Below are 23,641 nucleotides of genomic sequence, written 5' to 3' on the forward strand. Positions count from 1 at the left end.
GGCTAGATTCAGAAAGAAATGTTCCTGATTGAAAGGCGGAGGTGGGGAGCGGTGGGTGGGAGGGGGGTGGAGAGCGCAGAACTAGGGGTCCCAATGAGGGATATAATCCTTTTAGGACTGAGGTAAGGAGAAATTTCTTCACCCAGAGAGTGGTGAATCTGTGGAATTCACTACCATAGAAAGTAGTTGAGGCTAAAATGTTGTGTGATGTCAAAAAGAAATTAGATATAGCTCTCGGGGGCGATAGGGATCAAGGGAGGGGAAGATGTGATCAGGATATTGAATTTAATGACCAGCCACGAGTGGCAGGTTAAACGTGTGACTGAAGGCGAGGTGTGGGAGGCACGGATTTCAATTATGGGGTTTGGGCAAACCGGGAGTAGTGGGAGCTGTTTCGCTGAGACAGAATCCATTTAACCTGGTGTTGCAATCCAGTAGCTCAGAGAGTGGACAGTGCTTCAAACTAATAGGGATGTAGGAAGATTTGGATAAAGATCAACATATAAATCTGAAGAGAACTGTTAAGGCTGTGGAACAGAATAGTGATTGAAGGGATGATGAGATTGGCGATGGTTAAGAGGGAATTAGTGAATGAACACATTTCAGGGATGAAAGGTAAAAAAAGAATTAAAATTAAAGGTGCAACATTGCAATGTGTAAAACACTTGCAACAAGGTAGATGGATTAATGGTACTGACGCTGATTAATATATTTGATCCCGTATTCGTTACAGAAACATGGTCGCAAGAACTAATATTCCGAGGCTTTTCGAAAAAGATAGGCAAAATAGGAGAGGAGATGAGATAATTACAATAAGGAAGAGTGAGATGAAGAATGATGAAAAGGATTTTCACCCTGAAAGTCCAGCTGTGGACCCTGTGGAGCTACGAGATTAAAATAAGAATGGAAAGCATTGGTGCAAGTAATGTATAGGTTCTCAAACAGCAATCATTGTGCTGGACAGAAAGTCCCAGGAGAATGTGAGGAGGGTTGTTAATCTTCATCAGGACAGGGCAAACCAGTAGTGCAGAGGTATTGTCACTGGACTACTAATCCAGAGATCCAGGGTAATGCTCTGGGAACCTGGCTTCGAATCCCACCATGGCAAATGGCGAAATTTGAATTCAATTTAAAAAAAACCTGGAATTTAAAGTCTAATGATGACCATTGCCAAGTGTTGTAAAAACTCATCTGGTTCACGAATATCCTTTAGGGAAGGAAATCTGTCTTCCTTATCCGGTCTGGCCTACATGTGATTCCAGATCCACGGCAATATGGTTGACTCGCAAATGCCCTCTGAAATGGAGGGCAATAAATCCTGGGCCCAGCCAGCGATGCCCACATCTCATGAACAAAAAAATTTCTAAAACAATTAGTGGAATTTTCCAGGCCCATTACGATGGGGGAGCACTGGGGCTGGAAAATGCAGCAAGCTGTTCAAAACTTCATGGACTTTGGCAGGACTGGAAGATCCCACTGGTGGGAAGAGCCAGAAAATTCCAGCCAATGCATTGAGGATCTAACCAGGGGACAGGTTATTTTATATTTAAGTGTGTAACGAGACATTAGAATTGTTAAAGTAACGGACCCTTAGGTGAAGATTTGTTGTAACATTAGATTTTCATGTTGAATTCAAGAGTGATGTGATCAAACCTTGAATCTTAAAATTAAACAAAGCCAGGTACAAGGGTATGAGAGGTGAGTTGGCTGAAGTAGTTTGGGAAATTAGGTCAAAAGTTGCGTAAGAAGATAATACACATTCCCTTGAGGAATAAAAACATGTTTGGAAAAGTGATGCAGCCTTGGTTAACTAGAGAAATTATTGTTGTTTGTTTCTTTTTCTTTTCCCACACAGAATGGTACACAAGGCAGACTTTGATCTGTTCCTACAGTGAGGTTTTTCTTGGAATAGACCTCTTGCCCACCACCAGGGGCTTGTAACTTGAGGGGCACCGCTCTGCATCAAGCATGGTTGACAAGTCTCTCCTGCTCTTCGTGCCAGCTATTGGCATGTGCTGGAAGTGTTTTATAGGTTAATGTTCTACATTTAGCCCCATTATGAACCCACCTTCTGTGGCCATCAAGGCCTACAGTGGAATTTGAACCTGGAGCCTCTGGCTCAGAGACAGGGACACCACCCATTGTGTCGCAAGACCTCCAAAGTTGTGACTGGTATTAGATTAAAAGAAGCTGACAATATTGTCAAAAAGTGTAGTCAGTCAGAAGATTGGGCAAGTTCAAAAAAATCAGTAAATGATGACTAAAAATTAATGGGAGGTGGGGAGCATAAAATCTGTGTAGCAAGCTAGCAAAATTTCTAAGAACATGTTGTTAGAACTTTTATGCGTGCAAGTTCAGAGGGGATTAGTGAAAGTGAACTGATAATAAATGGATCTCTTAGAGGCAGAGACAGGAGAAATTATAACGGAGAAGAGAGGTATGGCAGAGTGTTAAACAAATATTTTGTATCTGTCATCGTATTGAAGCCAAAACGAACATTCCAGAAGTTGTGGGAAATCAAGATTTTAATGAGTGAGGAATATCAAGCAAATCATATCAGTAAAATATGCGTGATAAAGTAATGGGACAAAAAGCTGCCAAATCCCCTGGACCTGAATGGCTACACCCCAGACTTTGATAATGGCAAAGGAGAGGCAGTGGCGTAGTGGTATTATCACTGGACTGGTAATCCAGAGACCCAGGGTAATGCTGGGACCTGGGTTTGAATCCCACCATGGCAGATGGTGAAATTTGAATTCAATAACAATTGGAATTACAAGTTTAATGATGACTCTGCAACCATTGTTGATTGTTGAAAATCCCATCTGGTTTATTAATGTCCTTCAGGGAAGGAAATCTGCTGTCCTTGCCTGGTCTGGCCGATGTGTGACTCCAGACTCACAACAACGTGGTTGACTCTTAAATGCCTGAGGGATGGCCAATAAATGCTGGTTAGCCAGTGACGCTTACATCCCATGAAAAAAAAAGGATGCATTGGTTTTGATCTGGTAGAAATCCTGGGATTCTAGAATGATCCCTGTGGATTTGTAGGTAGAAAGCCTCATCCTGCTTTTAAGGAAAGGAAGGCAAGAGAATATTGTAAAATGTTAGCTGGAATTCTCCGGCCGTTCATGCTGGTGGGATTCTTTGTCCCGCTGGTAGTGCACCCCCAGCCGCAGGTTTGCCAGGGGTGTGGGATGGCTTCAATGAGAATTCCCATTGATAGCAGCAGGACCTGAATATCCAACATCCAACGAGTAGCATCCCGCTGCTGAAGGGAGGCCAGGGAATCTCACCCATAGCCTGACATCAATAGTCGGAAAAATGCCGCTAAGGATATGATGGCAAGCCACTTGGGGAAAAAAAAAATCACAATATGATTCAGGAGACAGCACGGTTTGATGAACAGAAATTGCAGTTGAAAAATCTCTGTGTTCGAGAGTGTACCTAGCAGGGCAAATAAGAGGAAATTGATGATTGTAATAGATTGGGATTTTCAGAAGGCATTTGATTCAGTGCCACATGAAAGGCCTGTTGCCCGGGAGACCCGTGGGATTGAGAATAATATATTAGTGTGAATTGAGAATCGGTTAACGACAGAATTTGGGGAGCAGTAATCAACAGGTCAATCCAGAATGGCAGAGTGTAACTGGCAGAGTGTTTCACAAATCATTGCTTGGGCCTCAGTTATTTATTCATGTCAAGGAACCAATTCACGTTTGCAAAGCTGAGTAGGGAAGTAAGACGTGAGGTCAGTTCAAAAAGATGCCAAAGGGGTATGGATTAGTAATTGGGCAAGAGATTGGTAGATGGGGGCCATGCAAAGTGATCCATTGTGATGTGAATAATGAAAAAGTAGAACGTTTTTTGGGATGATGAAAGATTAATAGATGTTGTTATTCAAGGAGGTGTTTGGACGCCCTTGTATGTAAAATCACACAAAGTTAACATGTAGGTACAGCAAGCAAATATAAAGGAAAATGGTATGATAGGCTTCATTACAGCAACTGCACAGGGCTTCGATGAAATTAGACCGGCATACACTTTTGGTCTCCTTACCTAAGGAAAGATGTTCTTGCACTGGAGGGGGTGCGACAAAGATTCATTGGATTGATTCTTGGGATCATTGAACTGTTCTGGGGAATAGATCTCTGGGATTTAAAAACATATTATTGAAGTGGGGGGCACAGTGGTTAGCATTGCTGCTTCACAGCACCAGGAACGCAGGTTCAATTCCCAGCCTCAGGTCACTGTCCATGAAGAGTTAGCATGTTATCCCCATGTCTGCATGGGTTTCCTTTGGATGCTCCAGTTTCCTCCCACAGTCCAAAGATGTGTGAGTTAGGTGGATTGGCCGTGCTAAATTGCGCCTCTGTGTCAGGGGGACTATCTAAAGTAAATGCATGGGGTTATGGGTATAGGGCATGGGTGAGATTGTGGTCGGTGCAGACTCGATGGGTCCAATGGCCTCCTTCTGCACTGTAGATTTTAAGTGGATGAAATTCATAGAATGGCTGATAGGGTAGGTGCTGAAAGACAGCTACCTCTGAGTGTCTCAAACTCGTCTCAGGATAAAGGATCAGCTTTTTAGGACGGAGATGAGGAAAAATTTCTTCACTCAGAGTTGTGAAACTTCGGAATTCTCTAACTAGAAGGTTGTGGATGCTTGGTCATTGTGTATGCCGAAGGCAGAGGATGATAGATTTTTTGGATACTGAGGATATGGGAAAAGGGCAGGAAAGTGGAGATCATGTAGAAATTTAGCCATGATTTTACTGGATGGTGAAGCAGCCTTGATAGGCTTACTGGGCTGTGTCTGTTCCTACTTCCTATGTTGAATCCGTTGTTTATGACGGTGCTCAATAGGATTACCTGATGGAACATCATTGACTAAGGATGTTGTGCTACTCGTCTTTTGGACCTAGACTGCAATTTGAGTTTAATTTCCCTCTGATGTCCCTGGTCCTTAGTCCCTCTCCCCTTTCCATCTTTTCAAAGGTTTCCAAAGGGCTGAGTTTTTTTTTGAGGTTTTCCAAATGCTGTAAAATTTCTCTGTTTTACTCACTTTCCTATTTTCCTCTTCATTATCCACAACATTTTTGATTTTTATCGAATCACAATTTTCCACTCTGGTTGTCGATGTGATTCCAATAATAAATCTGTTCCTGGGATTGTGAATAATAATGTAAGTTAATTGGGGGAGACTGTGGCACAGCGGTACCGTCACTGGATTAGTAATCCAGGCGCCAGGCTAATTCTCTTGGGTTGCGGGTTCAATTCCCAACATGGCAGCTAGTGAAATTTAATTGATAAGTCTGTGATATAAAGCTGATCTTAGTAATGGTGACCATGACCAGTGAGCGGCATAGTGGTTAGCACTGTTGCCTCACAGAGCCAGTGACCCAGGTTCGATTCTAGCCTTGGGTGACTCTCTGTGTGGAGTCTGCACACACTCCCTGTGTCTGCGTGGGTTTCCTCTGGGCACTCTGGTGTTCAAAGTTAGGTGGATTGGTCGTGCTAAATTGCCCCTTAGTGTCCCAAGAGGTACAGACTAGACGGATTAATTGTGGTAAATGTGTTGAGTTATGGGGATAGGGTGGAGGAAAGGGTCTGGGTAATATACTCTGCCAGAGAGTCGGTGCAGATGCAATGATTGAATGGCCTCCTTCTGCACTGTAGGGATTCCACCTGGTTCCCTAATGCACTTTAGGGATGAAAATCTGCCATCCTTACCTGGTCTGGCCCAATGTGACCCACAGCAATGTGGTTGACTCTTAACTGCCCTCTAAAATGACTGAGCAAGTCACTCAGTTCGAGGGAGATTTGTGATGGGCCTTGCCAGTGACACCCACATCCTATAAAAGAAGAGAAAAAAAGAAAATCCAGGGAAATTAGTTGCATTTTACCATTCCGGTGAGCTTTTAGTTCTAGCCCAGTTGTACCACCACATAAAATTCAGCGTGCTCACCTAAGTACAGAGATCAAGCTACAACAATGATCATAGCCAAAGACTGCCTGAATGTTCAATCATTTGGCTTCCACTCTGGTCTCTGAGGTCAGGAATTCCCTGCTCAATCCTGAGGAACGGGAACTGGAGCTGTCTGTCTGTGGTTTGACGTACCCGTGCCATCATTGTGTCAGTCCCTGCTAGTGCAGAATTATAATATTTACATACACGTACACACACACGGTGACCAATATACTCAGTAACGATGCTAGGCTGACTCGTGGTATTTTACTGGTCAGTGTCTCCATTGTTGAGCAGTGTGACTGTTTACTGCACGCTTTTTTCAAGGGCTCTCTGGAATGCAGCCTTTTTGCATGAACAGTACAAAGCACTTGTGGGCAATAATTGCTTCTTCTCACTCTGCCTTTCGAGGATGCTCTTGTGCACGCAACCAGCAATGTCCCCTTTAAAATCCTGGCATGCCAGCTCATCCCTGCAACTCGCTGCCAATGTAAAAGGAGCAGAGCTGCATCCCTTTGATAATGCGTGCACCCCTCCTCTGCTGTGGCCTAATGAGGCTGTAGTTTGTGAATGGGTTTGCCATGGATGGGGCTGGGTAACAGATAGATGGGCCACTAATGCAGTTCCTGTGTGATGACGGTCAATGCTGCAAATTGTCCCTTGACTCTGAATGATTGTGTGTTTATTACACACTACGAAACTCAGTGACTTTATGATTGGCTCCTTTACACAAATCAGTTGACCTTTACAATATTGACTTAGGATTATGACTCAAAATTGCAGAGAAGGGTAAAATATTTATTGCATATATAAATATTTCACTTCCTTATATTCGAGTTGTTTACCATCAGGAACAAATATTAATCACTTTATACCGCGGTAGTTTTTTAATTTAATTTAGTCAGCGTAATATTAAAATATTAACTAGACTGTCACATGTCAATCACCTACATCATGTTACCAAAACATGCATTATTTTTTAATTTGTTAATGGGGAGTTGGCAGCAGTTGCGAGGCAAACATTTATTGTTTAATCTTAATTGTCCTTGAGAAGATGATGGTGAGCAAATTACTTGAACTGCTGCAGTCTGTGTGATGAAGGTTACCCCCCCCCAGATTGCTATCGTTGAAGGAGTTTCAAGATTTTGACCCATTGATTGTGATGGAGCAGCAATATGGTTTCAAGTCAAGCTGGCGAGCGACTTGGAAGGGAACCAGGCAGTCTTATACCCAAGTGTCTGTTGCCATTTCCTGGCATGTAGAAGTCAGGGGTTTGGAAGCCATCACCTAACCAGCCTTGGCAATTGCTACGATGCACCTTGTAGTATGTCAGTGTTCAACAGAATTGATGTTGAAGTTGGTGGTTGGGGTGCCCAGTCAAGTGGTGTTTCTTTGGCCTGGATGTTGTTGAGCTTCTTGAGTTTTGTTGGTGCTGCACTCATCCAGGAAAGTGGGCAGTCTTCCATTACTTCAAACTCGAGTCTTGTAAATGACACACGGACTTTGGGGAGTCAGGAGGTGAGTTACCACAAAATTTCCAGCCTGTACTCTACCCTGGCAGCCAAAGTATTTATATAACTGGTCCAGTTAAATTTCTCATCAATGGTAACCCTCAGGATATTGATCAATGGAATCCAGAGATGGTAATGCCATTGAGCAGCAAGGGCAGATGGTTGGATTCTCTCTTGTTGGGGGTATTATTGCCTAGCACTTGTGACAGTTAGCTATAATCACGTAATTGTTCTTTCACCCCCATTCTTAATACAAATCTTTATTTAAAATCCACAGTCAACAGTCATGTATGTTGGTGCCACTGGGAAAAGTGGTATTTGAATGGTGGTTTGAGACTGGAAGATGTGTACCCTGAATAGAAGTGCAAGTCTAAGAGTACACTGATGGTGAGATTGGAGGGTGTGTGCAGTGAATGGGGCGGGAGACTGAAGTTAACGCTTGGTTAATGGGTGTGTAAGGCAGTGTGACTTGTGTCATTGCTGAAGCGAGTGACCAGTTACCGTTGGTTTAACAGCTTGCATGTGGCTTCACTAAAGTCTACCTTTGTTCTGAAGAAATTATTTTACATGAATTTCATAAATTTAGAAATTAACACAAGTCTCAGGTTAAACATTTTGGCCCCAGACATCCATATTTATGATCTTAGCAGCGAAATCAGTGTTAGAATTTGGGTGATCAGTTCAGACGGTCATTAGCACAATGTTGGATGACATCTGCACATCTGAATGTGCATCTTTGGTGCCCTTGCCTCATGCTGCCCAAATATCTGCTGTCCAACCAACTCTAGGTGCCCAGCCACTATGCGCATACATAGCCTCCATCACCCCATCCCTTCCCTATCTAAGACCCAATTCAGGTCCTTCTAAACTCCATGTAGCTGAATCAATTTTCAGATATCCTGTATTGTGGAGTTACTTTCCTGTCTTGCATCTTCTCGTGGGGACCAGTTCTTCATATTCGAGAGCTAATTAGCCTCAAGAGGATAGGCATCCGGTGCTTCTCTTGATCTGTGTCTACCAGTAGAGCAACAGAGGGAGCCCTCACTCCTTGATATTGGGCATAAGGGTTGTAAGCTTAGCAAGCCAACCAGTATTGCACAATTGAAGTCAGAACTTGTTATACATTGACCTAAACTATTTATGATGAGGAACTTCAGTTAAAAGCAGTAACTGGAAGAGCTGGGATCATTCTCCTTGGAGCGTTGATGTTGAGAAGGTATTTAATAATAGGTTCAATATTGTTTTGGTAACACAACTAAAGAAAAGTGTTTTCCCCTGCGAGGAAGGTCAGTAACCAGCAGTCAAAGATTTAAGGCGATTGGCAACAGTGCCCAAGGTGTTGTGAAGATGATTTTGAGAAGTGAGTTGTTATGACCTGATGAGTACACTGCCTGAAGAGTGGAAGGAAGCAGGTTCTACAGTAAATTTCCTGAAGGAATTAGATGGATATATATTTGAAAATTGGGGGGAAAAAATAAGGTAGGAGCTTGGAGAAAGAATAAGGAATGGGACTAATTGGATAGCCCTTCAAAGAGCTGCCAAAGTTACGATGGGCTGAATAGCTTTATTGTCTGCTGTGTGATTCTGTGACTGATTTCAATGGATTCCATCCTGAGTGTCAGCTGGAATATGCCGGAATCCGCTGGGGATACTCACCCCTATTTGCTTTAATGGGTCTGAAATTAACTTAGATCGAATCCAGCTATTTTAAGAAATCAATTTTTAGAGTTAAAATTGAAAAAGAATGTCTGTGTACTGAGTTATACAACTTGCCAGTAATTCCCAGCCCATCAGAAACCGAATCATACGCCATGCCTGCTGTGTTGTAGAGTCATAGAAGGTTTACAGCATGGAAACAGGCCCTTTTGGCCCAACTTGTCCATGCTGCCTTTTTTAAAACCACTAAGCTAATCCCAATTGCCCGCGTTTGGCCCATATCCCTCCATACCCATATTACCCATGCAACTGTCTAAATGTTTTTTAAAAGACAAAATTGTACCCGCCTCTACTAATACTTCTGTAACTTGCTCCAGAAACTCACCACCCTCTGTGTGAAAAAATTGCTCTTCTGGGCACTTTTGCATCTCTCCCCCCTCATCTTAACCCAATGCCCTCTAATTCATATATGTTCAGTTACTGTGTCGTGTTCCACACTTCACTCAGTCAAAATCACATCACTCTTACTTTTACGAAAGTGATTATGAAAAGTTAAGACACCTTTGAGCAAATCTGTATATATTTTTTTCCTTCTCTGTTTAAAAGATTTATTCGTGAGTGTCACAAGTAAGGCTTACATTAACACTGCAATGAAGTTACTGTGAAAATCCCCTAGTCACCACACTTCGGCGCCTGTTCGGGTACACTGAGGGAGAATTTAGCGCGGCTAATGCACTTAACCAGCCTGTCCTTTGGACTGAAAGGGGAAACTGGAGTGCCCGGAGGAAACCCACGCAGACACAGGGAGAACGTGCAAACTCCGTAAAGACAGTGACCCAATCCAGGGATCGAACTGGTCTACGATATCAATGTCACCCACTCTCTCACAAATTTAGGGCAGAATTTTCCTACTTTGCCCGCCACAGTGGGTGGAGGCGAACACTACAAAGGTCCGTTGACGTTGGATGGGAATTCCCGGCCTTGGGACAAGTGCGGTCAGAAAAATCCCTCCCTTAGTCTGAGTCATGGGCCCCTGTACCAGGTTTCTTGTTGACTTGGTTGCTGGAAGGGTTGAGAGAGTCCCACATCCGATTGGGCATCTTCCTGGGGGCACGTTCACATGACCTCTTGACTCCAACTGTTCCACCCCCAAGCTCCTATCACTGGCCACCTGACATGTCCACCTTCATAGTGCTCCACGTTATACACCAATCAGAAAGCAGACAGACTACCTTCGTGGGGTAATTTTCACTGTCAGTCGGTTCCTTTCATTGCCATTTCTGAATGAACAAAAGGATTCATCGAAAACATTTTTTTAAAGCAAAAACAATTTTTATACCCCACACTTGAGCAGACCAGTTGCTTAGAATGTGGCGCAGAATAACGCCCATGGTACATGTTCAATCCTCATCCTGGCAATCCTCATGGTGCTTCATTGCCTTGCCCCATGGTGGCATCGTAACATCTGCTAGGATTAAAAGCCTCAGGCCATGAAGGTGCTGCGGGAGTGAGGGATGTGAGTAGCAGTCTCCCAGAGATTTATCTTTAATTCCTGGGGCCTTCAGGTTAATCCTGTGTTGAAGGGTTGAATCTCTTCTCTTTCTCTCCCTTTACCCTAATTCCAACATCCATCAGGCCTTGCCTCAGTCGGACTCGGTTATTTTCCTGACGGGTTATTCAAAATCTAGCAGCTCAATACGGAACAGAGGATTTTGCCCCATGTGGCAGTGAAAATGTCAGCGCAAAACTGCTTTACTCTCCCATTAGTGAATGGCTATAGGAAACCAGAAGGAGCCACAAGCTCAGTGCAGTTCCTACTTCTATAAGCACAGCATCACTTGCTGTTAACAAATCTCAGTGGAAAGTTCCTACTTTGGTCGCCAATTATAATCTGCATTTTGGAGGTCTTTGAGACGTTTTAGCAGTTACGTTCTCAGTTAGTTTCCTTTCTGTGGCAATGATAGTTACTCTAGTTAAGAATGTAGGACTGACAGCAAATCTCACCACATTAATTTTGCACCCTGCTTGAGCTGCAGTGGAATCTGTAGTCAAAAAAGTCGAAGTGAGCTGAATATCAAATGCATGGTTAGCATCGACAGAATTGCAAAAACTGCAAGTGCAATAGAGAAAGAACCGCTTTGTGCTCCTGCACTTGACGCTGTTGCTCTGTTTCGTTCCCCCCACAGAACCCCCAACTGCTCCGCAAACTCTCGGTTACAGCACCAGGCAGTCGGCGGTGCTCTTAGACTGGAAGCCCCCTGAGGACAGTGGGGGTCGGACAGATGTCATGTACAACGCTCTGTGCAGCAGGTGCGCGGTGACCCTCCAGACGTGCGGGCCGTGCGACAGCCGCATTGAGTTTGTCCCCCAGCAGCTGGGATTGGTCGATACGGCCGTCACGGTGGTTAACCTGCTGCCGTACGTCAACTACACCTTCAGGGTGGAGGCTGTGAACGGAGTCTCGGACCTGAGTCCCTCTCCGCGGATGTACGTGGAGATTACCGTGGTCATAAGCCAAGGAGGTAAGTGCTAGTGGTTTCTGATTATCAATTAAAAAGTACTTCCTGGAATTTCTTCAGCCCCAATTGCTGATGAGTGGTTTGCTGTGCAGTGGACTGTAGATTGTTACCCAGAAGTATTCGTATAAAGGATCCTGGGAGCCGGACAAGACAGGGGATTTATTGTGCTTTGTGAAGACCTTTCGATTGGAGGGCTCATGCTTTAGGTCAGGAACAGTAATAATCACCATTGGATCCTTGAGTCTTATGTGATAAAGAAACTTATTTGGCACCATGTGGCATTGCCACAGTGCGTTTGGAAGACTTAGCCCTGGATTCCAACATGTTACGCACCTGGAATCGAACTGGATGTTGGCCCATTGGCATTGAGTGGCAAGGAGATGTAAACATCTCCACCGCTATTTTCCAGAGACACCATCAGCCTTGACCGTCTTTGTCCACAACCCGTTAATTATGGTGGGCAGGTGGATAACGGCAAGCAACCCATTTGTTCCATCTATAGCCTCTTCCCCCACCCAACCTTTACCCCAGTTTGTTCAGGAGCATTGGCAGAGAGGGTAGCAGGCCACAGTTTGTAGGTGGGAAAGAGCGAGCAATGATTGCTTGCTCTCTCTCTCTCTCTCCCTAATGTCCAAAAAACCCCACTCGTTGGAGCCCCATGTCTTGTCCGCAGCATTTGAAACACAATGCAATGAAGGTTTTGGGTTGCGCCTCATATCCTGACTTCAGTCGACGTGAGCTCCCTCTTAGTGAAGGTGCAATGTGACCCTCGACCTAGGAAGTGAAAGTAGACTCCTCGTGGTCTGAGCAGCAAGAGAAAGCATGAGGATTGTTGTAGATTTGCATCATGTGGTTTGTCTGTGAAGAAACAACTGCAGCACTGTGATTTTTAGATTGTACATTTACCCTCCAAATGTATTGATTTTGCTGCAAATGGATTTTGAGAAATGGTTCTTGAGAAATAGTCTGCAGGAAGCTATCTCCATTTGAGTATTAGAATTAGTGAAGAATATATATTTGGGCAGATGTCAGATGAAATTTAATGCAGAGGAATGTGAAATGGAAATCGCTGAAGATGATGTGCAATGCTGTAAAAGTGAAGAGAATGGCTAATATGGCGGGAATTCTAAGTTTCATAAGTAGAAGATCAGTGCATAAAAGATGTGCTGAGACATTTAGATGAGGGTGGGTGGGAGGTGGCACAGTGGTTAGCGCTGCTGCCTCACAGCGCCAGGAACCTCGGTTTGACTCATGCTTGGGTCACTGCCTGTGTGGAGACTGCACGTTCTCCCTGTGTCTGCGTGGGTTTCATCCGGTTTCCTCCCTCAAGACGTGGCATTGGCCATGTTAAATTCTCCCTCAGTGTGCCCGAACAGGTGCCAGAATGTGGCAACTAGGGGATTTTCACAGTAACTTCATTGCAGTGTTAATGGAAGCCTACTTGTGACAGTAATAAATAAACATTTAAGATGGCTTATTTCGACCTTAACACCAGTAGGAAGCAGTTGGGCCAAATGGCCCGTTTCTGTTCTGTGGGAGGAAACCCGCGCAGACACAGGGAGAACGTGCAGACTCCACACAGACAGTAACCCAAGCATAAATTCCATATCTGAAGTTAATGCTGAACAGGACATCAGTCCGGCCACAAGTTCAAATACTGTGTCCAGTTTTGGGTGGTTTAACTGGAGAGGCGTTTGGAGGTTAGAGGGTGGGTTATAGAGTTGAATTGTTGCCTGCGTGGCTCAAAGGGTTGGGCTGTTAGACCCTGGTAACATCTTAGTGAATTTGATAAGAATCCAAGGGCTCCAAAGCAGATGGGTAAAGATCAATTATCAACAAGATACAAGCTATAGTGGAGGACAAACTCCTGAAAGCCATCCTAATTGGCACTTTCATAATGAGGTTGGGAGAAGAGCTTAATAACGGGAGAGCTACATTCTGAGCTTCCCAAACAGTGTGACGTTTCAGCAAGCTAGCTCAATTTAAAGTGAAGAATCACAGAATCATAGAAACTGAAATGCAGAAGGAGGCCATTTGGTCCATCAAGCCTGAACTGACAACAATCCCTCCAGGTCCTATCCTATCCCCTTTTCATAGAATCATAGAACTCTACAGTACAGCCCTTCGGCCCATCGAGTCTGCACCAATCATAATCCCACCCAGGCCCTACTTCCATACCCCTACACTTTTAGCCTCTAATCACTCTAACCTACACATCCAGGATACTAAGGGGCAATTTTAGCAAGGCCAATCAACCTAACCCGCACATCTTTGGACTATGGGAGGAAACCGGAGCACCTGGAAGAAACCCATGCAGACATGAGGAGAATGTGCAAACTCCACGTAGACAGTGACCCGAGCTGGGAATTGAACCCAGGTCCTTGGAGCTGTGAAGCAGCAGTGCTAACCACTGTGCTACCGTGCTGCTCTCCTAAATCCCCTTGACGTTCAGGGGCAATTTACCATGACCAATCAACCTAACCTGCACATATCTGGACTGTGGGAGGAATGATGTGGGTATGCCGGCGTTGGACTGGCGTAAACACAGTAAAAAGCCTGGTGTTGTCAGACTTTTTACTGTGGGAGGAAACCAGAGCACCCAGAGGAAACCCAAGCAGACATGGGGAGATTGTGCAAATTCCAACGCCAGGATCCCGGATGCGATTGGGTCACTGTCTGTGCGGAGACTGCACGTTCTCTCCATGTCTGTCTGGGTTTCCTCGAAGTACCCAAGACCGGAATTGAACTCGTCTCCCTGGCGCTGTAAGGCTAGTGATGTGCCTCAGGGATCAGTATTGGGACCGCAATTGTTTATGATTTACATAGATGATTTGGAGTTGGGGACCAAGTGTAGTGTGTCAAAGTTCGCAGATGGCACTAAGATGAGTGGCAGAGCAAAGTGTGCAGAGGATGCTGAAAGTCTGCAAAGGGATATAGATAGTCTATATGAGTGGGTGAGGGTCTGGCAGATGGAGTACAATGTTGCTAAATGTGAGGTCATTCATTTTGGTAGGAATAACAGCAAAATGGACTGTTATGTAAATGGTAAAAAAATTGCAGTATGCTGCTGTGCAGAGGGACCTTGGTGTCCTTGTGCATGAATCACGAAAAAGTGATTTGCAGGTGCAGCAGGTAATCAAGAAGGCAAATGGAATTTTGTCCTTCATTGCTGGAGGGATGGAGTTTAAAAACAGCGAGGTTGTGTTGCAGCTGTATAAGGTGCTGGTGAGGCCACACCTGGATTAAGAGTGTACAGTTTTGATCTCCTTACTTGAGAATGGATGTACAGGCACTGGAGGGGATGCAGGGTAGATTCACTGGGTTGATTCCGGAGTTGAGAGTGTTGGCTCATGAGGAGAGACTGAGTAAACTGGGACTGTATTCATTGGAATTCAGAAGAATGAGGGAAAATATTATAGAAACATATATGAGAATATGAAGGGAATAGATAAGATAGAAGCAGGGAAGTTGTTTCCACTGGCAGGTGAAACCAGAACTAGGGGGCATGACCTCAAAATAAAGGGGAAGCAGATTTAGGACTGAGTTGAGGAGAAACTTCTTCACACAAAGGGTTGTGAACCTGTGGAATTCCCTGCCTAGTGAAGCAGTTGAGGCTACCTCATTGAATGATTTTAAGGCAAAATTAGATACATTTTTGAACAGTAAAGGAATTAATGGTTATGATGAATGGGTGGGTAAGTGGAGCTGAGTCCATGAAAAGATCAGCCAGGATCTTGTTGAATGGTGGAGCAGGCTCGAGGGGCCAGATGGCCTACTCCTGCTCCTAGTTCTTATGTAACCACAAAGTGACCACTCCCCTAAAACAGATTGTAAAGCACAGCATTGGCAGAAGCAGAGTTGAAGGAGAAATCAAGCTCTTGGAATAGTGGTCAGTTTATTGCGATAAAGAATCACAAGCGAATTATACTATCACACGAAATAGGAGCAGAAGTAGGCCATTCAGCCCTTTTGAACCTGCTGCACCATCCTCTAAGATCATGACTGATTGGTTTGTGTTCCAAGTTCCACTTCCCAATCTACCCCCATAACCTCGATTCCCTGGCCTAAGCAGAATCTATCTACATCTGCCTTAAAACTACTCAGTGACCCTGCCTCCACCACCTTCTGAGCAAGTTCCAGAGCCACATAACCCTCAGAGAGAATTTCACCACATCTCTGTCCTAAAAGGGTGATCACTAACTTTAAAATAGTGCCCTTTAGTTCTGGACGCACCCACAAGAGGAAATATCCTTTCCACATCCATCTTGTTGAGAACATTCAAGATCTGATACACTTCGATCAAATCATTCCTCACCCTTATAAACTCCAGTGGAAACAGGTCCAGTCTGTCCGACCTTTCCTTATCAGGCAACCCACTGATTCCAAGTATTGATCACGTCAATCCATTTAGAATGAAGCTAACTTTGAAAGGGAGAAAGTTTACTGAAAGGGCAAACTGACTTGAACAAAGAGGTGAAGGGCAAATCAAAGTAAAATCGGGGGGGGGGGGGGGGGGGGGGAGAGAAAGAGACGTTTTTGAGAGATCATGAAGCATGTTTGCTATGGGATGGTCCTGAAAGAAAAGGCCAGATTTAATCAATGGATTAGGCACTGAAAGGTCAATTAAAAGGAACCATGTGATAATTGCAGCACTCCTGTGACAATAGTCATAGAATGATCTGTGTGCCACTTGATCTAAGAGTCAGAGTTACCTATCTGAGGTGAATAAGACCCTTTACAAGAACCTTGTCAGACCCCACTTGGTGTGCTGTGCACCGTTCTGGTCGCCCTCACTACAGGAAGGATGTGGAAGCTATTGAGAGGGTGCAGAGGAGATTTACAAGGATGTTGCCTGGATTGGGAGGCATGCCTTATGAAGATAGGTTGAGGGAGCTAGGTCTCTTCTCCCTGGAGAGACGAAGGTTGAGAGGCGACCTGATAGAGGTTTATAACATGTTGAGAGGAATAGATAGGGTGGATTCTCGGAGGCTATCTCCCAGGGCTGAAATGGTCACTACGAGAGGACACAGGTTTAAGGTGCTGGGGAGCAAGTACAGAGGAGATGTTAGGGGTAAGTTTTTCACTCAGAGGGTGAGTGAGTGGAATCGGCTGCCATCGGTGGTGGTAGAGGCGAACTCGCGGGGATGTTTTAAAAGACTTTTGGATGAGTACATGGGATTTAGTAGGATTGGGAGTTACAGATAGCTCTATGGCCTGGTAGGTAGGGATATGATTGGTGCAACTTGTGGGCCGAAGGGCCTGTTTGTGCTGTAGTGTTCTATGTTCTATGTTAATAGCTTGGTCTTTCAGACAATCAGTGCAGGGTTAGATGGTCTCATCCCTTTCTGTGGATTGCCATCTTGCCGTGGTGAAGAGTCTTGAGCTTTCCATTGATCCCAAGAGCGAAGCTGTCGGGAGTCTTAAACTCCTGGTAGGGTCACCCATGATGGTAAGGTCAGAGGGGAGGAGCCTGACAAATACACAATCCAAAACAAGTTCTCAATGTTGGATCAGGCGGTAGATTCTTGTGTGATATCAACTGCTGTGATAGCGGATGGAGACTGCAGCAGTAGGGAAATCCCTAGTCATTGAGGTTCCTTTACCACTGGAACTTGAGTTAGCTTCTGTCAAGGGAAGTTGTGTCTGCTGATGTGCAACAGTGCACCCATGTTAAAAGTTGGCATCTACCTAGAGGAAACAACATCAACCGCGCCCCCCCGCCACCCCCCCACACACACACAGGAGCCCTGCGGCAATTGGTGAGAGGTGACAGGGACAGGACCATGAGACCTGGAAGTCCCTAGCTTCAGGCTGGTGTGTAAGCGTGGAGTTTCATTCAATTGTTTCAGTTTTGGAATAGGAAGAAGAGATCATTTCAGCAGCTTTCCTCGCGACTGAGTGGCCCTTTTCAGGCTCCAGTCTCCTCACCCCCATGGAGAAGCGCGTAGAAAAGGTGCCCTAAAAATAGTCTGTTCTCCTTTGCCCAGCCCAAGGAAGGCACCCAAACAAAAGGAGGACACATTAATGACTTTGCAAATTAAAACATTACAGGTGGCAAAGAATTTGTCAAGTATTGAGGAGGATAATGACAAGAGTTCAAGAGGAGATGGACAGTGTGATGGAATGGGCAGAGGTCTGGCAGATGTAATTTCAAGAAATGACGTGAAGTCTTCAGAGAAAGGTTTCCGGGAATGGTTGTAAGGATGAGGAACTTCAATTGCCGGGATAGATGGAGAAGATGGAGGGGAGGCTTGAAGTGGACAAGCTGGGTGAATGGGCAAGAAAATGGCAGATGGAATATGAGTAAGTGTGAAGTTATCCACTTTGTGGACAGTCTGTGGGTGGTATTGTGCACTGAGTGCTGGCAGGGGTGAAAAAAAACCAGGGTGCAGCTTGTCAGTGGCACAGTCGGGCTTTTCTCCAGATATTATGGCACTCTACACAAAATATCTGGAGGCACTGTCTTCACTGTCATAGTGGTGGGTGCAGCCTACGCCAGTTCCCCAGAACCATTTTTAAAGGATATCCTGAAATGAAATAAAAATACAGTTAAAAAAAAGCTCATTATGTCACTGTTGCGGGGTGGGGAATTAAAAAAAAATGAGATCTCGCCGGCGAGAATCTCGTTTTCCGATTCTTGTCAGATTTTGCACCTGTGTCACCATTTGTGATCATGGCTAATGCGGGCGCTAAATCAGCCTCTGTCTCTAAATGGTGAGATGTTGGGAAGTGCCAGCGTCCAAAGCGACCTGGGTGTCCGTGTTCATGAGTCATCATGCAGGTGTAACAAGATGTGTTGGCTTTCGTCACACGGGGCTTGGTGTACAGAGGTAAAAATGTCTCGCTTCAATTGTATAGAGCTTTGTTCAGACTGTACCTGGAGCAAAAGAGGCACGGTGGCACAATGGTTAGTGCTGTTGCCTCACAGCACCAGGGACCCGGGTTCGATTCCCGGCTTGGGTCACTGTCCGTGTGGAGTCTGCACATTCTCCCTGTGTCTGCGTGGGTTTCCTTCGGGTTCTCCGGTTTCCTCTCACGGTCCAAAAGACGTGCTGGTTGGGTTAACTTTAAAAACAATGTACAAGTTTTGGTTTCTTTATCTTATGGAGGGTATAAGGAGGGAGTGCACTACAGATTCACCAGACTAATCTCTGGTGAATACCTTATGAGGAGCGACTGAGGAAGCTGGACACGTATTATTTAGAGTTTCGAAGAATGATCTCTTTGCAAAATTCATACAGGGCTTGATAGGATATTTTTCCTGGCAGATGAGAGTCGAAGCTGAGGACATAGACTCAGAATTTAAGACAGCATTGGGGAGAAGGTTCTTCACTCGGGGTGAATCTTTGAAATTCTCTACTCCAGAGAGCTGTGGAAGCTTAAATCACTGAGCATGTTCAAGAAAGAAATCAATAAATTTCTAGCAAATAATGACATCAACAGATAGTGTGGGAAATTTGCTTTGAGGCAGATGATCAGCTGTGATCAAATTAAATGGCGGAACAGGCTGGATGGCCTGAATGGCCTACTCGTGTTTCTATGTTCCTCCGAGTAGGTTGAGGAGATTGGGTAGAGGTGTTCAAAATTGAGTCATCAGGATAAAGTAGACAGGAAAATCTTTTCCCATTGGGTCAAAAACCGGAGGGTCCCATTGAAGGGGATTGACAATTGAGCCAACAGAGGCCTGTGTGGTTAGGATGTAGAACGCATTGCCTGTGTGTGTGGTAGAATCAACATCCAAATGCGGCCTTCAAAAGCGGATTGGCGACGCATTGTAGGGAAATAGCTAAAAACTGGAGGGGCTGAAGGGCCTCTTCTGCTCTGTAGCATTCGGGAATAATTTGCAGGCTGACGAGGAGGGGATGGAACTTGTCAAATTGCTCTTGCAGAGAGCTGGCCTGGACATGGTGGGCAGAATGGCCTCCTGTCCTACAATGATCTTTATGTTTTTTATAATGCAAAAAATAATGCAACCACTCCATACTTTAGTTCCCTGTTCTAGCAATTCTGTCGGGAATGGGAAAGGAAGCTCTGAGCAGGTGCGGTTGCTGGAGCCCCTGAATGAGAGTCTGGTCCAGATCGTTCAGTTTCCACATCGTCAGGGGCCAGCCTTGTGACTCATGATACGCAGGGAACCCTGCAGACGTTCTGCTGCACTAACCTCCGTGGGAATAGCCCGGGAATTTGAACTTTGCCGTTTCTCTGTGAATGTGGCAGACACTGAATTAGAGACTACAGAAGGTTCCACTGTACGTATTGTGATGGTTACCCAGCAAACACCAACTCTCTGCTTGAATCCCACCACCAAACTCACATCCTCAGACTGCATCCTGATTCTCTCCAGATACCTCCTGATTTCCCCCCCTACAACTACCCCTTAACCCTTGCAAAATGTCCGCTGACTCCACTCGACTACTCCGACCTACCCTCCCCACTAATCCGCTGACTCTGTCTGACTACCCACATCACTATCCCTCTGACCCCTGAGCCACCACCGCACACCCCCACCTCCCCCCTCCCCAACAGCCTGACCATCATCCAACTACCCCTCCTGATTCATCCCGACTACCTTGATCCACCTGCCCATCCTACAAGCCTATCCATTCATACACCCACCCATTCACCAACATTCACATTGGGCATTTAGACTTGCCATGTGGCAACAATCCTGTAAAAAAAGGACATGTAACCTGGTTCTCCTCACCAGGGCTCCAGCTCTGAGGTGGAACTTTCCATTAGTCGCTGGGCTCGGAGCTCCTGACATGAAAAGTGGAGCAGCATCACGGGGCGGAAATGTTTCGGTGGAGAAGATCCCCCCGGTCTGTGTAGGTTTCCTCCGGGTTCTCTGGTTTCCTGCCACAGTCTGAAAGACATGTTGCTTAGGTGCTAAATTCTCCCTCAAAACAGGCGCCTGAGTGTGTTGACTAGGGGATTTTCACAATAACTTCATTGCGCTGTTAAGCTCGTGACGCTGATAAATAAACTTCAACTCCGTGGGCGACCTGGGCCTCTTTCTTGAAATTGCGGTCAGTTTAATGGGCAGCGGTATGTTTGGTCGTCAGGGTCAATTGCCAACCAGCAAGTATCAGGGAGATTTGGGCATATTAGCCCATATCTGTGCTGGAGGCTCCACCATCTTGTACGTCGGTTATCTCTGGGCACAGTTGTGGAGGCTGGTTTCAGAGTCGAGCTTTCTGCTATCCAATAACAATCTCAGAGAAACATTGCTAGTGACAATGGAAAGAATGATCCAGAATACTCGCTTATTTAAGCAGATACATCAACGTGTTAGTAGGGCTGATGCGCAATGAGTTCTTGCCTTCATGGATAACATTCTGGCAGATCCACTACTTTAGGGAGACCATGAGCAGTAGTGTGCCTCCAGCTAAAAGTCTAACATATGCTGCATGTCTTGAGCCTTTTCCAAGTAGAGCTAGATTCAGGGACTTGAACGCATAATCCGTGCTAACACCCCAGTGTAGTGCACTGCAGGAACTCACCGAGGCTCCTTAGACAGCACCTGGCAGACCCACTGACATCTGGAAGGACAAGAGACAGATGGGAAGACCACCATCTGGAGGTTTCTCCCAAGCCACTCACCATCCTGAATTGGGACTACGTCGCTGTTCCCTCATTGTCAGTGGGCCAAAATCCTGAAACTCCCTCCCTAACAGCACTGTGGGTGTCCCTACACCACATGGACTGCAGAGGTTCATCACCACTTTCTCGAGGGCAGTTAGGGATGGACAATGGATGCTGGCCTAGGCAATGGCAGACATATCCATAAATTAAAATAAGTATTGAGGGAAAGCTGCGCTGTCTGAGATGACATCATTCAGATGTTAAACTGAGGATCCGTATACACCTCTCAGTGAACATTAATGATCCCAATGTTCCAATCAGAGATGATAAAGGATGCTTATCCCAGTCTCCCGGTTAATAATCATCACTCAAACAACATCACTGAAACAATCTCCAATTGTGTATCGCATTACTGGATCTTGCTATGTGCAAATTGGCTGCCATATTTCACTACATTACAACAATGATTAAACCTCACAAATAATTCATTGGTTGTGAGGTTTTCCTGTGGTTATGACAGAAGCTACAATAACGCAAGCTAATTCTTATCGTTCCAAATCTTGTTTTGTAAGCTGCACTGGGGCTACAAGTTGAGGGGCACATCTCTCCCCAATCCTTCATATATCGAGGTCAAAATAAACCATCGGTATGGAATGCTTCCATTTATTTACGGCAAAGGTGTTGAGGACGCTACTCCCAGCAGGATATCATGGTCCCACTGAAGTAAATGGCAGTTTAAATTGCCCACCACATCTGCTGAGTGTGGGAGAGGAGCACCATAAAATCTTGGCCAAGGACTCGGCTGTGAAACAGATGGCGGGGGGGGAAGAGAGATCCTAAAGAAATCTTCCCATTTTTTCTTCCAGTTCCACCACCCCCCGCCCCCCAAGATTGGCTTAGGGCTTTAGCTGGAGATGTTATTCTCGCAGGAGATTGCACAGCCTCTGTGTTGTGGATCTATTATGATCAAAGGTTCCACAGGCCAGGCTGCAATAAAGGATCTCTGAGGGCCTTTGCCCATCCGTCCTGACTCATAGGAAGTAATGACTTTGGAACCCTGAGATGTTTCTGGAAAATTGAGCTTCCAGCTTTGAATGCTTGAGGGGATGGCGGAACTGATGTACGAGGAAAGATTGACTCGGTTAGGATTGTTTTCGCTGGAGTTCAGACGAATGAGGTGGGGGGGGAATCTCAGAGACTTATAAAATTCTAACAGGACTAGACGGGGTAGATGCAGGGAGGAAGTTCCCGATGGTGGGAGTGTCCAGATCAAGGGGTCACAGTCTGAGGATACAGGGTAGACCATTTAGGATGGAAATGAGGAGACATTCGTTCACCCAAAGAGTGCTGAGCCTGTGGAATTCATTCCCTCAGGAAGTAGTTGATGCCAAAACATTGGATGTATTCAAGAGGCGGCTGGATATAGCATTCGGGGTGAATGGGATCAAAGGTTATGAGGAGAAAGCAGGGTTTGATCATGATGAATGATAGAGTAGGCTCAAAGGGTCAGATGGACCCCTCTTGCTCCTATCTTCTATGTTTCTATGAAAATATTTGATGCTTTTTTTTGTTAAAATAGTTTCAGATTCCGTATGTTTTCATTGGCAAGGTGAGGAGTAAACACAGTAAGAAGTCTCACAACACCAGGTTTAAGTCCAACCAGTTTATTTGGTAGTAATCCCACAAGCTTTCGGAAATGGTATTCCTGATGTGGTGTGAGAACCTTCCACACACCTGACGAAGGAACACCATTTTGGAAAGCTTGTAGAATTACTATCAAATAAACTGGTTGGACTTAAATGTGGTGTTGTGAGACTTCCTCCTGTGTTTACCCCAGTCCAACGCCTGCATCTCTACAAGGTGAGGAGTGACCAGCGGGTCTCTGTCAATTGTACGAGACTTCCATATACCCTGGTTTGATACTCGGCTATTGATCGGAGCCAAAACGATTACATAAACTGCAGCTGAAAATAATTAAAGAAAAGGTTTTGTCCTTCGAGGCGGTTAAGCATCCATTCCACATTACAAATGTGAATCATTGTGAATGGACTGATTTCTATCCTTCAAACAGTGCATTGAGAGGGAGAACTGGACTTGGACATGTATTACTTTGGAGGCAAATTGAAAGAGCTTCCTGATAAGCTGATAGCAGGCATTAGTGGTTTCATGCAATCTCTTTTTTTTCAATAGGTGCTTTTGTTGTATTTCAGATGGGAAAAAAAGAATGGCTTTGGTTTAATCCCACGAACTGGCGTCTGTCTGGAATTGGGCTACAATCAAAACTGTGCCCACTTAAGCTGCAGAAACAGCAGCGCAGAGTTACCATCTCCCCAGCCTTTGTTTCCCCGGGACATTGAAATAGGTATTATCCTTATCAGACGTACAGGTGCTGAGGTGCTGTCAAA

The 23,641-nt window shown here is 45.2% G+C and overlaps 1 protein-coding gene across 1 annotated transcript in view; it reads left to right on the forward strand.

Moving 5' to 3' along the window:
• epha10 (EPH receptor A10) overlaps positions 1-23,641 on the forward strand; it is a 548,838-nt gene that overhangs the window by 311,562 nt on the left and 213,635 nt on the right. Inside the window, exon 5 of the mRNA XM_080211320.1 lies at positions 11,322-11,657. Coding sequence (XP_080067446.1) covers positions 11,322-11,657 — 336 coding nt within the window. The remainder of the gene's footprint in view (positions 1-11,321; positions 11,658-23,641) is intronic.

The sequence above is a fragment of the Carcharhinus amblyrhynchos genome, chromosome 24 (assembly GCF_965287045.1).
Source record: "Carcharhinus amblyrhynchos chromosome 24, sCarAmb.v2.hapA, whole genome shotgun sequence".
Taxonomy (NCBI): Eukaryota; Metazoa; Chordata; class Chondrichthyes; order Carcharhiniformes; family Carcharhinidae; genus Carcharhinus; species Carcharhinus amblyrhynchos.